The sequence below is a fragment of the Pyrgilauda ruficollis genome, unplaced genomic scaffold (genome assembly GCF_017590135.1).
Source record: "Pyrgilauda ruficollis isolate IOZ18807 unplaced genomic scaffold, ASM1759013v1 scaffold15, whole genome shotgun sequence".
Classification (NCBI taxonomy): domain Eukaryota; kingdom Metazoa; phylum Chordata; class Aves; order Passeriformes; family Passeridae; genus Pyrgilauda; species Pyrgilauda ruficollis.
The window spans coordinates 15,115,127-15,131,199 of NW_024513654.1; the positions used below are offsets into that span (position 1 = coordinate 15,115,127).

General features: G+C 41.7%; 1 protein-coding gene across 1 annotated transcript; it reads left to right on the forward strand.

Moving 5' to 3' along the window:
• The first annotated feature begins 6,137 nt into the window (after positions 1–6,137).
• On the forward strand, positions 6,138–16,039 carry CCNJ (cyclin J). Its single transcript, XM_041461509.1, has 5 exons — positions 6,138–6,563; positions 8,293–8,503; positions 10,838–11,137; positions 11,230–11,389; positions 12,834–16,039. The coding sequence occupies exons 1-5, from the start codon at positions 6,495–6,497 to the stop codon at positions 13,243–13,245; spliced, it is 1,152 nt and encodes a 383-aa protein (XP_041317443.1). The 5' UTR covers positions 6,138–6,494; the 3' UTR covers positions 13,246–16,039.
• Positions 16,040–16,073: the final 34 nt, after the last annotated feature.

Below are 16,073 nucleotides of genomic sequence, written 5' to 3' on the forward strand. Positions count from 1 at the left end.
AGTGCTTTTAGCAATATCCAAATGGAAGTATGTTTCTGCCTTTTTAATAATGCAGTGGGTGTAATGAGTCACAATGCAATGGGTGAAAATAAGGAGTACTGACTCATGTCTATTAAAACATGTCTTGACTAGATGTGTGGTGAGTAGGTGATCACACACTAAATAGGATGAGGGTATTAGGAAGCAGAAATGAAGGTCTGCTTGCCCATAAACCTCAGGAAAGGTACATCCACACCATCTAGATATGACATATGATATTGTTAATCAGCTCCTTCAATACATGATCATGTGCCTGACAGTAAAATGTGTCCCAAACATACAACTCCCAAACAGTGAGATGCTAAGATTACATTAGGAGCCCCTGGGCTCTGGCTGTGAGAACCAGATTTGGCCACATGCATCGGACACTCATGCAGAAGGAGATCCCAAATCTCACTGTCATCTATGATCACGTTGGGAATAACTATTCCTATTTACTGCAGCCCCAAAACACGGGCTCATCCCTCACAACACAACGGATCAAGGTGCAGTACTTCTGAATAATGGATCAAGGAGCACAACACTGAATATACATAATCCCTGGGATTTGTGGGATTTGGCAGGATTTACCCCAGCCCCAAACCTGCTGAAATTTATCATTCTTCATATTTGGCCAGGGTTTTTTTGTTTGTTTGCCTTGTGGACACAGAGTAAACCATGCTGTGACCCTGGCAAACATCCTGGAGGGAGCACAACACAGACCAGCCAGCACTGCAGGGAAGCTGAAGGCTCCTACAGCGGCAAGATGAACAAGAGCCAACAATATGCTCTGGAACTGAAGAAGGCTGAGAGCATTTGGCCTGTGTTAACAGAGCCATAGCAAAAGAAGCAAAAGAAGTTATTTTTACCATTTACTTATCACTTGTTGTACCATATCTAGAATACTGCATCCAGTTTTGGGACACCTTCTTCCCCCAGTACAACAACAACACTAACTGGAGCAAATGCATCAGAGGGACACCAAGATGGTTAGGGACTGGAGCACTTGCCCTTTGAAGAGAAACTGAGTGATCTGGGCTTGTTCAGCCCAGAGAAGAGACAGCTCCAGAGCGACTTTGAAGTAGCCTTCCCTAACCTAAAAATAAGTGCTGCCCTCTTCACATCTCCGCCCTACCTCTGTGCATGTAAATCCCAACAGAGGAAACTAGTTTACCAAGTCCTCTGATCAGAAGACAGTAATTTTTGTACTTTCACTAGCAACAATTGGCTGTTCATTAGGAAGAAACTGGAAGTGTGAAGTTTTCCCCTTGTGCTGCTACTGAGATGGAACCCCACTAGTTAAGTACTTGAACAAGAAGCACCACAAAGTTAAGTGCCCCTGTCCCACATCTGCTGTCAGTTCTCCTCCTGGGCCACTCCTAGCAGACAAAGCATTAACTTTGTGGTGCTCTGCCTGGGCTCGTGCCTGGCTCCTAATTTGGCAGGCCTAGATATTATATTAAAAAAAAAAAATAAATTCTTTGACGGACCTCAATTTTGAAATGAAAAGGAATAGGCCAGTTTGCCCTACTTAAATTCTGTGGATATAAGTAAATCAAAACATTTGACAGAACAACTGAGTATTCCTAACTGTTCTCCCCCATCTCTAAGCTAACTGCACGACAAATAACCTTTACTAAATTCCAGTCAAATGAGCTGCAGCCTTCCAAGCAGGAAGTACATTTGCTTTAGATGCAAAATTCCTCCCATCTTTTTAGTTACTGACAACCATGGGTGTGACTTACAGAAAAGAACAACCCCCCAGTACAACTTATATCCACCAACACCCTTCCACTTATATGAATGTTTCCTTCATCCAACACATTATCAAAAACATATACATTCATCCTAATGCCAAATAAAACATTAATGGGTGCACATTTTTATAATAGCTTTCCAGAAGATGGGAAAATATTTAAAGCCAAATTGTTCATTAGAATGCTTCATGAAAAGCATGTATCGCTCAGGCCTGAGCATTCTCAGATGTTTTCTGTATTAATAACCATATTAACAATTAAAGTCAACAGTTCCAAAGGATATTTACCAGATCAGATCAGATCTATTAATCACATTTCAGTAGCTATTCTGGGAATTTAAATCCCCAGACAACTTTGAAAATCCTACCCACAGAGTACCTTTAGCATTCAATACAGGATACAAATACAACCCCAGAGTATTTTCTGTACGAGACTTCCTCCATTAATCCTTCCGAAGTGTTAAGACTTTCTACCAACATGGCACATTTCATCTACCACCATGCTGTAAAAGAGCTCTGTGAGCAATTACAGTCCTGTCTTCAGGGTGATTCATTCTCTTTAATTAAATGCCCTTGAAATATTACTGCTATGAATGTCATCAGATGCAGCCTTTGTTTGAAAATAAGATCAAGAAGGACAGAACAAAAGCAGAACTTTCTCAGCCCCAAGAAACTCAGGAAGTAAGTTTACACTTTTTTTTTTGTTAAATTATTCTCAGTTCTACAAAACTGAGATCCCCTTACATTTTAATTCCAAAAACGAAGTCCTTCAGAAATGCCTTTTAAGGAATTACCATGTCTTTATTCAGATGAGAATGACCAAGGAGCAACAAAACAAAAGCAAGAACCAATAAACAAAACCCACAATTAACATAGCAATTGAGCCATTATTTAAATGTTTCCTTCAGTGCTATGTCACCCCAGAATTTAGCTTCCATCCTGGGTGCTGATTGTGTGTTGATTCGTCTCATTCTGCCAGTCAAGATAAATCCAAACCTCAGAGATGTATCTTATGGCAAGGAGCAGAGAAGAAGTGTCAGTATTTAGAAATTTGTTCTTTGTGGCTGATGTACCATTAAAACTAAGAAGAGTACACCAGGAACAGATCCTTTTATACTGGGAGGGGTACATGGGTTCTAATGTGGTTTTCAGGATCAGAGCATTTGCTGTACTTGGCAATTACTTCCAAGTTCTTAATTTGTATTTTAAAAGTCACATTTCTTTTTTCATAGGCCAAGAACCATCAGAAGAAAACTAGAGGAGGAAAAAACAGCTTAAACACATAAATACATGCATCAACTCCTGAGATACAGATCTAACCTCCCAGTAACTACAAAGAGAAGCCAGCTCACCCACCATGTCTGAAACCGTGTTAGGACTATAACCTGTGAATTACAGGTCCATAAATTTTAAGACTTCTGCAGCATCCTCTTCAGAAGATTCCACAAAAATGTTACAGGGATTTTAGTCCAGATTTCACAGGTTACATTCTAGCCTATTTTGGATGTACTTCAGGGTAATAATTTTTCTTGGTGAGTTCCAAGAATAACGGTATTCCCTGCTACTTGGCACCTTTTCAAAGCACAGACAGCAGCTCTCACAGCCAATTTCATTCCCTCCCTGGGACACATATTTGCTTAGGTGATCCAGGGTCATTTACAGAAAGAGGATAGCAATTTCAAAATTATTCCATAACATTTAATTATGTTGTTTTCTCAGGTTCTATATACTAAATATACTTCATGCTTTCAGTTTCTTGCTAAGAAAATGTAATTACTGCCACTGAAAGTCATGTTTAATATCCTCTGTTTATTCTAAGGACTTGCTGAGCTGGTTTTTGTTCTATCCTGATTTACATTACAGGGGACTAAGGTAAGAATACTTTAAAAACTGTACACAGCCTTGACAATTGAAAGTAGATGAAATCTGAACTGGCTAAAAAAAACTCCACTGGTTAGTACACTTAGGATTGATTGTAAGGCATGTAGAGAAGCTGTATTAACCTATTCTCATTACAGTTGTGCTACTCCCATTCCCATTCAAACCTCAAAAGTGTGATCTTGCAAACTCTGAAAACAATCAGCTTCAGTTTGGCACTCCAAGATTATTCTCAAATCTTCCAGCTGGGGCACAAACTGAGGTCACAGAATACCAAGTTGGAAGGGGAGCTCCAGCATCATCTTGTCCACACCTTCCTGGCAAAAGCAAGGTGTCCCAACACTCTATCCCACTGAATGTTAAAAGTGTCCAACGCTGGGGAATCCAGCACTTCCCCGAGGAGATTACTCCAATGGCTGATTGTTAGCAGCTGATAGGATGTAAGCTTCCTGCAGATAACCAGGCTGTACTTAAGTGCTCTGGCTTTTTCAATAGGATGATTTTCTGAATGTCTCCAAGATTAGAAAAATGCATGCCAGAAGCAATCCTGGCCTTGGGCAGGATGATGAAGCTCTTTCCAAACCTATGTTTTCATTGCTGAAAAGCAGACAGATGTAACTGTTCACAAGACCAACAACTCAATTAACATAGATTGTTATGGGAAAAAGAATCTGAAATAGGGAGTTCCACAGCTCACTCCACCTCGAAGTAGCAAGTAACAATGACATAATTGTTTTTCTTGATTATGTATAAATTGTTCTCAGAGTACATACCCTTATGAGCATGGTGTTTCCTAGCCAAGCCAATCACACATATCTTAGAAATAAGCCAGAAACCATCAGTATTTTTTCCCTGCTTAACAGTTCAGCACCAGACTAATCCACACAGTGTTTAAAAGCTCTAGGGGGAGGCAGCACTGCTAACAGCAGTAAGAGAAGGACCATCACTTCCCTGTTTGTGCCCATTGTAACAGGTTTTAGCATGTTGGTGTTTATTAGCCTGCTCTTCATGCAGGCAACACATTTTTGAAGGCAATAAAGGTGTTATAAAAGACAGCGTCCCCATTCAGAATCTGGTTTTGAGACTTTGAAACACACAGTTTGGTAGTAATACCAAAGTGTTTAGCTTTCTTCAAGGATAAACAATTTAAAAACAATATATTTGCAAATATAAAAATTAGCTTGAGCGTGCATTTGCCTATAAAATAATGTATAGAAATGAGACAAAAAGCCATCAGACCAGGAAAATACTAATTTGTCAATAGTCCATAGATCTCAGATAGCTAATCTAAATAGTTAAAATATTTTGCAATTATGTACCAAGAAAAAAAAAAACAAAACAAAACAAACTTTTCTCTTTTTTTGTGTTTTTTTATTTATTTTTTTTTTTTTTTTTTTTTTTTTTTTTTTTTTTTTTTCAGAAAATTAAGTAGCATTTTATAACAACATCTGTTATCAATGGAAACTGTCCAAAAATGTGTCCTCAAAAACAAAAGCTTCCATCTATGGGCACACCTCCTCAGATGAAAGGGACTACTGTAGCCTATAGGATTACCCATTAAACACAGGAACAGGCTTTTACAGAGTCATTAAACTGGTTATGTCAAAAAGTTGGTTTCTATTTCCTTAATTAAAAGGAAAAAAAATCACGTCTGAGCAAAGGTAGAAACAAAAAAATTAAATACACTCCCTCAACAAAAATATTGCACCCAAAGCATTTCTTCTCCATCACTTTGCATCACCTGTTGTACCAGGTTTTATATTCTCATTAACTAGTTGCTTCAATATTTATAAATTCAAATATGTAAAGGACTATGAAGCACTAAGTTTTATTTTGTAAGGTGCCCGTAGCGGGGGTTACCAGGGAGCAGAAAGCAGCAAGGAAAAGGCTCTGTGAACGCAGAGCAGGGGCAGAGCACCCCCTGCTAAACCAGCACAGGACACGGAGCCCTGAGCTCAGCTGAGCGGACACGCTCAGCTCCTGCAAACCTTCTCCCGGGATTTAACCAGCGGGGAACCAAACCAACCCGGGACTGGAGCCTCGAAGCTCGGAGGCGCCGTGTGCGCCCCGCACAACTACCGGGACAATGCGCCTGCAGGGCAGAGCGGAGCGAGGCGCTGCCACCGCCACGTGCTGAAACCTCACAGCTGAGGGGAAAGAGCCGGGGGAAACGAGGGCAAGGAGAATAAGGAAAAAAAAAAAAAAAAGGTGCTATCCGGAGCTCATGGGGGCCCATAGAGCGCTGTGCTACAGCAGGGCGAGCCCGGAGCCCCGGCCGAGGAGCCCCGGCCGGGCCCCCCCACCCGCACCTTCCCCGGGCCCAGAGGCGCCCGCCCCCGGCCCGCCACTGCCGCGCGCTGATTGGCGGTCGGGTGGCGCTGTAAAGCGGCCGGCGATTGGCAGCGGTGAGAGCCGCGCTGTACGGCGACTAGCAATTGGCGGGCGGGCGGGCCCGTGAGGGCGCTGCCCGGCTTTGTACACGCGCGGCCCTTTAACAATGGGCGCGGCGCGCGGCGCCGCGTGATGGCGGCGGAGCCCCGGGGCCGCCGCGCCGCGCTCGGGTGTCCCGGGCTGCACCCCGCCGCCTCCCCCGCGGCCGCCGCCACCTCCGCGACCCCCTCACCCGGCCGTGCCCCGCGGCGGGAGGGGGCGGCTTAACGAGCCGCACTTGTGCCCCGTATGGCGGCCAGCTGGGCCGGGGGGCCGGGGGTGCCCCGCGGCAGCTGATCGCGGTTAACCGGGGGCGAGCCAGAAAGGGGCGAGGGTGGCGCTGCCTGTCCCGCCCTCAGCGAGTGCCGCTTCCTCCCCGGTGCCTGGGCCCGGGCGCCGCGCCGCGCCGCCGATGGAGCTGGAGGCGCAGTGGTGGACAGGACAGCTGGCGGCCGACATCCACCAAGCGCTTCGATACAAGGTAGCCCGGGGGGAGCCGGGCTGGGGGGCGGCCCCGCGTCTTTGTGAGGCTCCGGACGGCGGAGCCGCGGCGGGGGCAGCGGGCGGAGGGCGCGCGTGGGGTGGCGGCGTTCGGCCGCCGGGGCTCGGCGGAGTTGGCTTTTGTGAACTCGGAGCTCGCCGTGTCTTCCCTCCGTGGGCGCCGGGGCCGTCTGTCCGCGGCCGTGACAGCTGATCCGAGCGGCCGGACTGTGCTCCCGCTGCTCCCCGGAGAGGGGAAGGGCTCACGGCGTGCCCGGTACTGCTCCTAGGACGTTTGCAAGGTTTAAACTCGGTAGAAAGCACTGTGGTGTTATTGGAACAAAAAAACGCGACCAACCAAGCAAAAACCCAGTGAAATAAACGCTGGGTGCGTTAAGAATAGTATAGGATTCAGGCAATTGCTTCGAAGTTGCTTCGACTGTCTCCGGGTTGTTCTTCGGGACTGTTTTCATAAAGCACTCTTAACACCTGGGCTGAAAATCAGTTTACAATGACTGAACCTACTAAAAACGTTCTTTTGTTGCCTGATGATCCTCGATGAGCGGATTACTTTTCCCGGAGTCTTGATTGCTTTACTCTTTTCCGGTGATGGAGGGAGATAAGGGAAGAACAGGATCATTTATTTGCTACCAATTTATCTTTACTAAAGCTAAGTTAGTGCTGTGAGAGGTAAATTATAAAGCTTAGTAGGTGGGAAGTTTGTTTGTGGGCTTTTGTTTCACTTCAATAGCACGTTTCAAAACTTTGAATTTACATTAAAACTTTGAAAAATTTGTTGACTCCATTCCAACTTAATGTCATTAAGTTAAATTAATCGAGATAATTTTCACTGGAAATGTAAGTGTACTCAAAATCCTACTTGAACACAGCGTGTAGGTGCACAGTCTATCTCATAAATTTATTCACAATAACAGAGGCCAGCACTGCTGTTCTGCTGCATACAGGAAGAGGTACTGGCTACTGTACTGGGCAAGAGCCTGGAGGTTTGTTTTTTTTTTTTCCTACCAGTCCAAATTTTGTATTCAAAATAGATCATGGCACAGATTTGCTCAAATGTGGTGTTTCTAGGACCTTTGTTTTGAGGGGTCCTCCCCCTAAATCAGAGACCCTGTGCGCTTAACTAACTGCCTTAGAGCGCACTGTAATCAGTGTCAGTGTGACACCAGTCACACCGGGTCAGTTTTAACATACACGAGGCGAATGCTGGTTCATGCACACCCCGTTCCCCTTCCTAAGGTTCAGCTGGTTAGTGGTCATTTCCTGGAAGCTTTGGCAGATTTGGCAGCTCTAGAACATGCAAACACTTAAGTACAAAGTCTGGTTGCCTAGATTGAGCTGTAGCAAGGGAGGGGTTGAGTTAAACTATTGAACTTTGCATTGAAGCAGCTGAGGAATACTTGCATGCCCTTGTACAGCCTTTGCAACAGACATGGTAAAAGCTGAAGTCACTCTGGCTGATTGCCCAAACGAATGATGTTAAATTTTAAGTTGTTAATATTGTGCAGAAACAAAGTAATTTTTATTTGTTCTGTAATGCAACAAATAGGTTTTTTGCTGAAAAGGAATTCTGAAATGATGGGAACAGAGGGAAGAAGGGAGAAATCCTTTGAAACTTCTGTTATAAATATTAAAATATCAGCTGTATTAATCTGATACCACCTCCATCTAAATCCTAGTTTTAATAAAATTACCTGCTGCTGTCCATCTAGGAGCTAAAGCTGCCCTCTTACAAAGGCCAGTCTCCCCAGTTACACCTGAGAAGATACTTTGCAGACCTGATTGCCATTGTGAGCAACCGGTTCAGGCTGTGTCCTGCTGCGCGCCACCTGGCTGTGTACCTGCTGGACCTCTTCATGGACCGCTATGACATATCCACACAGCAACTGCACGTGGTTGCTCTGTCCTGTTTGCTTTTAGCAAGTAAGTATGTGGCACCAAACTTAACTAGACTAATCGATTCTACTGCCAAATGCAAGGTGTGTCTTGGTGGGATGGAGCAGGTGGGGGAAACAAAGTGGTTATAAATGATGAGCAGTGCGTATCAGTTTGGCCCAATTGGTAGAACATTTCTTTAGACTTGTTTCGATTTCTGTTGGCACCTGATGAAACTGAGGGTGGGAAAAAACAAGCTGTGATTAAAAAGTAATGTTTATATTTGTAAACAAATTATTCTAATGTGAACTTTTAAGACCTGTGTTGTAGGAACAGAAAGACTGTCTTTCTAGGGGTATCTCAAAATAGGTACATCCTGTGCTGGAAATTAGAAATTTGCCTATCTGTGATAAAGAAAAAAATTAAATAAACCATGTGTAGACTGCACTGCATTCTGCTGATTGTGCTGTGTAGTTCTAGAGTACTCCACATTTTTGTAAATGGCAATGTTATTTAAGCAAGCTAAGGCTAACATAAATCCTGTATTGTCACATATAAAATGTAACACAAGTAAAATACGCTGGTGAATACACAGTACTCTGAAAACAGAATTAATTACAAACACTCATTATAACAGTGCTGCTTATGTTGACCTCAGCTAGATTCTTGAGGCATGTATCAATCTTTCAACATTTGGGGACCCCTTTTCAACATCCCTGAAAAAATAAGGGTGCTGTTTGCTGGGAAACCTGCTGGCACTTGTTCACAGACAAATACAGTCAGAGAAACTGGTCCTGGCAGCAGAACTAACTGTTGGTTCAGTTTCTGCTGATCTGTTTCTCTGAATCTATTCTCATTTCTCCAGTAAGGGTTCTAGGCCCTCTTTGCTAGAAAACTTGGAGTGCAGTGGTATTGGACAGATTTCATCTTTTCATTGCATCCGGTGTCCACCAATACAGCTATTGAGCAGAGCAGTTAAACCAGAAAAGGGTTATTTCAGATTCTTCTGAGGGTAGACTTTGACTAGGTGCCACCAACCAGTAATCTTCTCTTGGCAAAGGGTGTCATGCTGAGTATGAAAACATTGTCTCAGAAACCACTGTAATCCATTTAGGAAAATAGATTTTGAACTGTGAACTAATGCCAGATTTTCAAATTAAATTCATGTTCTGAAGAGAATTTTTTTTTAAACAAACCTCTGCCATTGTTTGTGGCAAGCTGCAAGTAGAGATCTGAAAGCCTGGAGTACTCTTCTGAGAAGCAGTGTATGGGCTGGTTGAGAGAGAGGCAGAATGCTATTTTAAACTTTTGCCCTGTACGGCTTAAACAAGCACTTTAATCAGTGGTGTAATAAGTTATGACATTGTGATATATCTGATAAGGTTAAAGAAGTATTAAGAGAAATTATTATGTGAGTCCTACTAAAGTTTTTATTTCTGTAATTACTGGAGTATGGGAAACAAAAACTAACAGACTGGCACCAGTATTGGATTAAGTCCTATATAAGTACCTCCACCATTGAAAAAAGTCAATGTTCATGTATGTTCAGTCCTGCAAAACTCAAAGAATGTGCATTTACAACCTATCATGTAGCACTGAATAGAGAGTGTAAGATGGAAAGAATTTGCAATGAAATTGAAATAGCACAACCATATGGCAAACCGTATGGAAATGTGACACTTGTTTCTCTTATTAATGGGTTTTCTACATACACAGTTTTGCTTTAGGCTAAAAACATACAGGCCTGACAAGTTGAAAGTCCAAGGAAGGTTGCAACAGTGTATGTGGCGAGGAGGTTTTCAGATGCATGTTGCTGAAATCCACTAGTTTGCCAGATCTCAAGTATAAAACTGCACCTACCATTGCAGGCATTAAAAACAGCCAGGTTGGCTGGAGCTCTTAGCTATGCTCTAATGAGTTTTAGACACAAAAAGGGTGTTTGGGGGTGGGAGGGTGATTAAAGCCAAATGCTCTTGTGGTGTGTTTGCCAACTCACATCAAAGTGGTATTTCATTGATGATGGGGGATTATTATAAAATAATTTGGTGACAAAAACTTGCATATGCAGTGTCAGTGATGTCCTAATATTCTGCTCTTGGCAGCTGACTTCTGTGTGCCAGCATGGGAAAACCAACAGGAAACATGGCACTGCACAATATCCTACATAGGGTTTGACATTATCTGCTGAAGTTTAGCCCATTTTAGTACATACCCCTTTTTGTCTCTAATAACATAGTCCATTTGAGCTTTGCATCTGCAGGAAAGTCTCAAGCTTGTTTGACATAGTAGAATTAAAATATGACCAAGACATTAGCTGCAATCCACTTTATAGTGCATTTGTGCTGAACATTTTTTTTCCCTCCTCTTTCTGTTCACCTGAAGGTAAATTTGAAGAAAAGGAAGACAGTGTTCCCAAACTTGAACAGTTGAACAGCTTGGGTTGTATGACTAACATGAATTTGGTACTAACAAAACAGAATTTGCTTCATATGGAGTTGTTGTTGCTAGAAACATTTCAGTGGAATTTGTGCCTCCCAACTGCTGCTCATTTCATCGACTATTATCTTTCTATTGCTGTCCATGAGACTGATCTTCATGATGGCTGGCCAATGGTTTGCTTAGAGAAGACTAAGTTATATATGGCAAAATATGCTGATTACTTTCTGGAAGTATCATTGCAAGGTGAGTTACAGATTTCAGATAATGACTTCTTTGTTGTTGTGACAGACAATGTCAAACCTAAATGAATCTTTTTTCTTATTCCTTCTTTCTAGATCATGAATTTTTAAATTATGCCCCTTCTTTAGTTGCTACTGCATGTGTAGCTTCTTCAAGGATTATCCTGCGTCTCTCACCCACGTGGCCTACGCGGCTGCATCACCTCACTGCCTACTCCTGGGACTTCCTGGTGCCATGCATTGAGCGACTCTTAATGTGAGTTAACACCAGTGGCTTTTCTAAGCCCATTTCTGCATCTGTTGTTATGCTTAATTGCTGCCAGCAGTGCAATTACATTTCTTTACAAATTTCCGTTCCTCTGTTCTAAAAATACTTATAAGTTTGGTACATATTTTTAGGCAATGACTGTTTTGCTCTTTCCAAAAGAGAGTACGTTATCAGATCTTATCTCTTTCCTGATCTTTCAGCAAATAAACTTCTGCGTTGCATTTCCACTGAACACCTGGGATGCTTTGAGCATCTTCAATAGCTTGTTCCCAATCTCTCTAGTCTGCTCTGAGAGCAAAGAGATAGTGAAGAGTACCAAAGGCATAGGAGCTTTTGACTGTATGCCTTGAAGTTCAAGGCATGCTCCAAAGAGATGATGGATCAAACCTGCCAGCCGTTTAAGTGACCAGCTTTGGCAGGAGGAAATAACCAGGAGTTTGCTGTATCCATTTTTGCTGTATTCATTTTTGCATTACAGCTGACATGAGATAAAAATGCCAGTGAATGCCAAGTGAACCTTCCTAGGTAGGCACGTTACACAATCTGCTTTCCCTCTACAGAAATTTGCTCTTACCCAAGTCTAACAAAGTTGTGATCAGAAGATGCACAGCTGTATCTGGAAGAACCACATCAGCCTTAGAAATGTGACATTATCACCCTTGATGGCCTCTCTTGGCTTCACTTATGTGTATAATGAAAGGAGTAGTACCTAAAGCATGCAAGTGCTGTTGCAGAATTGTTTTCAGTATTGCTCTGGAACAGAGGGAGGGCACCATCAAAAAGTTAGGAATGACATGTGTAGGTGGCATCTGCTTAACCTCTGCATAGAATTGAGGGAGAGAGTGTGTCTAGATACATTTCAGACAGTTGTAAATCAAAGGGAATTCAGATGAGCCATACTGGATAGGCTAGAAAAAAAGGTGAGATGAAGGAAAAAAAAATTGGTTTTGCTCTCTAGAACAAGATCCAATATGAATCTGCATATGATCTTTACGTACTGTAATGTAGATATTGCAAACCTTGCTGGTATATTTTTTTTAGAAACCTTATATTCTGTTTAATTTAAATTAGGTAGAAACAGCCAGTTCAGGTTCTAGTAATCCAGCAATTTATTGGGCTACTAAAGTACAGTAGCAAGCTTTTTTGCACTGTAATTCTAGATCCCGCTCTATCACATGTATTGTACTTGGCTTTTATCTATGTTTTTTATTGCTGTACAATGAAGTGAAATGCTGGAAAGAGAGACTGTACCCTAACCACATTTTTAAATCTTAGGTGATTGTAAAGGGTAGCTAAAACTATTTTTTTTACAAAAGTTTTGGAAGCTGTCAGGTAGTTGCATCATTTTTTAAAGTGTTCTTATAAACCTTACAGGAGTTTAAATGATATTAATATCTATTTTGATGCAGTCCATCTTTTCAATTTGTTTTAGTGCGCATGATAACGACGTGAAGGAAGCAAACAAGCAGAAAGGACAACAGGCTCAGTCTGCCCAGCACGCTGTGTTTCAGCCCCCAGCTCCAAGTGCCCAGCAGGCCAACGCTCAGCAGCACGTACCACAGTACCTGCAGGCTCATCAGTCGTCCTTGCAGTACCACCACCCAGCATCACAGCAGCAAAGCTGCCAGCAGATACTATCATCCACTCACACGGCCTCTTACCCGCTCCAGACTTGCCCTGCTGCCTTACAGACCAGTGCTCAGGCTCGAGGCCACGTCCAGCCGGGCGCTGCCATGTCGCTGGCTGTGCCACTGGAAGTGAAGCCATGTATAAGTGTCTCCTACAACCGGACATACCAAGTGAACGGACGATATTCCTGTATTACTCCCTGCTTTGAGAGGTGATAAGTACAAAATGGTTTTGTGCTTGCTTGTTTGGGGCGGAGGGTTGTGTGAAAAATAGTTTCATTTTTTTGTTAAACCTCAAAGTTGGAGGGCAAAAAATTGAATAAAAAAAGGTGCCTTCCCAGGAAAAAAAACAACTGGATTGGCAACCGGTACCACAGCTCAAAGAACAGCCTGCAAAAAGTTAGCACACAGACCATCCTCTGAAAAAGAATCTGTATGCTTGGGGATAATGTGTTCTTACTCTGACATTCAGAATATTCTGCTTCTAATGTGTGTCTGTGAAATACTACTCAAAAGAAAAACAGCTGTGGACTAACTACAGACTAATCTTTTAATGAAGGAGATATGCAGTATTATTTTGAAGACATTTATGTCATCCCACCGTACAGTATTAACACTTACTTTATACTTACTGAAACTTAAGAATCCACTGAATGCCAGACTTCTACAGGTACATGGAGATCACAGGAAGAAACAAATCTCATGTGGCTAACTCCATAATCTTGCCCCTTTTTCACCACTTGTTATTTACTTTAGGCTAACGCACGTGAATTAACTGGTATTTTGGCTAGTTTTTTAAGTTTTGTACCTTACAGGACAGACAGTATATTTTTGCCTCTTTTATCCTTCCTGTCTTTTTTGTGTTTAAAGTAACTCTTTCATACTAACTCAGGGACTTTTCTACTCATTACTCTGTGCTGCTGGTTTGTACACTAATTGGGTATAACTCGGGGAAGGAAGGCAGAGGGGGAAGAGACTATAGCAAGTGGAGTGGCTTTTCTTCAGGGCATCTATGCAGAGTACCAAAGGGATATGTTAGTGTTCACAGAATGTAGATGTGAACTACTGCCCAGCAGTGTGATAACTGAAGAAAAGACAAACTTTCAGCTGAACTTGTACTGTACCAGAACTACTGCAGTGGCTGTGATTCCTCTGTGTACACACACACAAACACATGAATATTATTAACCAACAGAAAGCATCCTCCAGTTGTACAGACAGTATCATCCCTACAGAAAAAGTACACCTGAATGCTGACAGAAATCCAGTTCTGTCATGCTTATAGTGGAGGGAAATACTCAGGTAATAAAGGGGCGACTTTTTCTTCTACTATTTGGGAGTTCCAGAAGAAGATGTAGAGATTTGCTCTTCCAAGTGGGTGGATCAAAAATATTTTGCAGAATGAATTGCTTCATCACAAGTAAGGTGCTAATATTATAACTTTATGGAATTACACTATCTCCTGTGGAGTGGATAGTCTGAGGGTAGAAAGTTTCACTCATCCACTTCTTGGATGAAAATTATGGTAGAGATACTAATGGAGATGGTTTTTGGGGTCCTTGGTGTGTTTGTTGGGTTTTTTTTGGGGGGGTGGTTTGTTTTGGTTTGGGTTTTTTTGTTGTTTTTCTTTAAATACAAGAAGACATCAGACTTTCTCCTGTGCTAGAATATGGGAGGAAGTGGTATGAATAACAGGATTCTTACTACTTTAAAATATCTTATAGTATATGGGCTTAAGGCTTTTTCTGGTAGTTTCATTTGGTTTTTTACCATCTTCTTCCCTGTCTTAGTGGCAGCACTTAAAATCGCACATCAAATGACACGGAATTACTGTGAATCTTATAGAAATTGTTTTGAAAGCAGGGGCAGTTAAATTACATTATCAATATGAAGATGAAAGCTTTATCACCATAATGTTCAGAATGGAGGGAGGACAGCTGTGTTCATTCTTTCTGGGACTAAATTGTAACATGCTACAAAAAATCCTATTTATTGTTGAGGAGAAGAAATCCTGTTTCTCTTGGTTTGTCTTTTAAATCCCAATTTTTGTTGTGGGCTTTTGTAGCATAGACGTGCAAGTCAAGAAGAATAGGAGGATGAATTGAAAAGATGACCCTCTCTCTTTTATCCTAGAGAATCAACTTTAAAATAGGCATAGTGTGGTCAATTCCTTATTAAAATGAAAGTTGCTTTGGTTTTTTTTTTTTTTCCTCTCCTCTCTTCATCTCTTAATGAATATTTCCCTGTGTCTGAGAGTAGTGTTAAGTAGAGACTTTCCACCTCGTAAGATGCCATGTTTTTTACTCAGCACTGTTACCCATTTTAGAGGGAAATGGACTTCTTTCTGCTGGTTTCATTTGGTTGCAATGTATCCAAGTCCTCAGTGCTCTAACTACCTCTGATGCTATGAATGTACAGTCTTGTAATAGACCATGACTTGAAATAACAGCAGATGCCTGTAGCAATTTTTTTCTGTAAAATCTTTAAATCAGCTAACTTGTCATCTTTTTTTTGTGACACAGCAGTATAGGCTCTTCTTTTTTGGGGGTATTAGTAAATTTATCCCATAGGCATTTGATATATAAAAATTAAACTAATACTTAACACTGGAATTATAATGGGTGGGGGGCTTTTTCAGTTAGTTAATACCACAGCTTTACATTTAATAGGGTATTTTTTATTTGACTATTTTAAGACATTAGGTCAATTGTAAAAAGATCCACTACATACTGTTTGTTTTTAATTTATTACTTAGTCTGAGTTTTTTTCCTGACACTACAGCTGCATCATGACTACAGAGAAAAATGTACACTGAACAGTTTCAATCTGTATTATTTAAAAGGGCTTTATCAGTGTACATTAAAAATACACTGTTCTTACTATTGGAACCAAAATGTGGTTTTTATGGCATAAATAAGAATGGTGCTTCTAAATGCAAAATGTCCAAAACAATGGAATCTTTGTGAGTGCTATGCATTCAACTTATTTTTTAAAATAAAACTAGTTTTGAGTAAGAAGGCTCCAGTGTGTGTTATGCTTTGTAT

What these genes read in the sequence shown, in the direction of transcription:
- CCNJ (XM_041461509.1), top strand. Translation starts at nt 6,495, where the DNA reads ATGGAGCTGGAGGCGCAGTGGTGGACAGGACAGCTGGCGGCCGACATC. An exon ending in ACCAAGCGCTTCGATACAAG is followed by an intron (nt 6,564 to 8,292) that starts GTAGCCCGGGGG and finishes CTGTCCATCTAG; the next exon opens with GAGCTAAAGCTGCCCTCTTA. An exon ending in TGCATTGAGCGACTCTTAAT is followed by an intron (nt 11,390 to 12,833) that starts GTGAGTTAACAC and finishes AATTTGTTTTAG; the next exon opens with TGCGCATGATAACGACGTGA.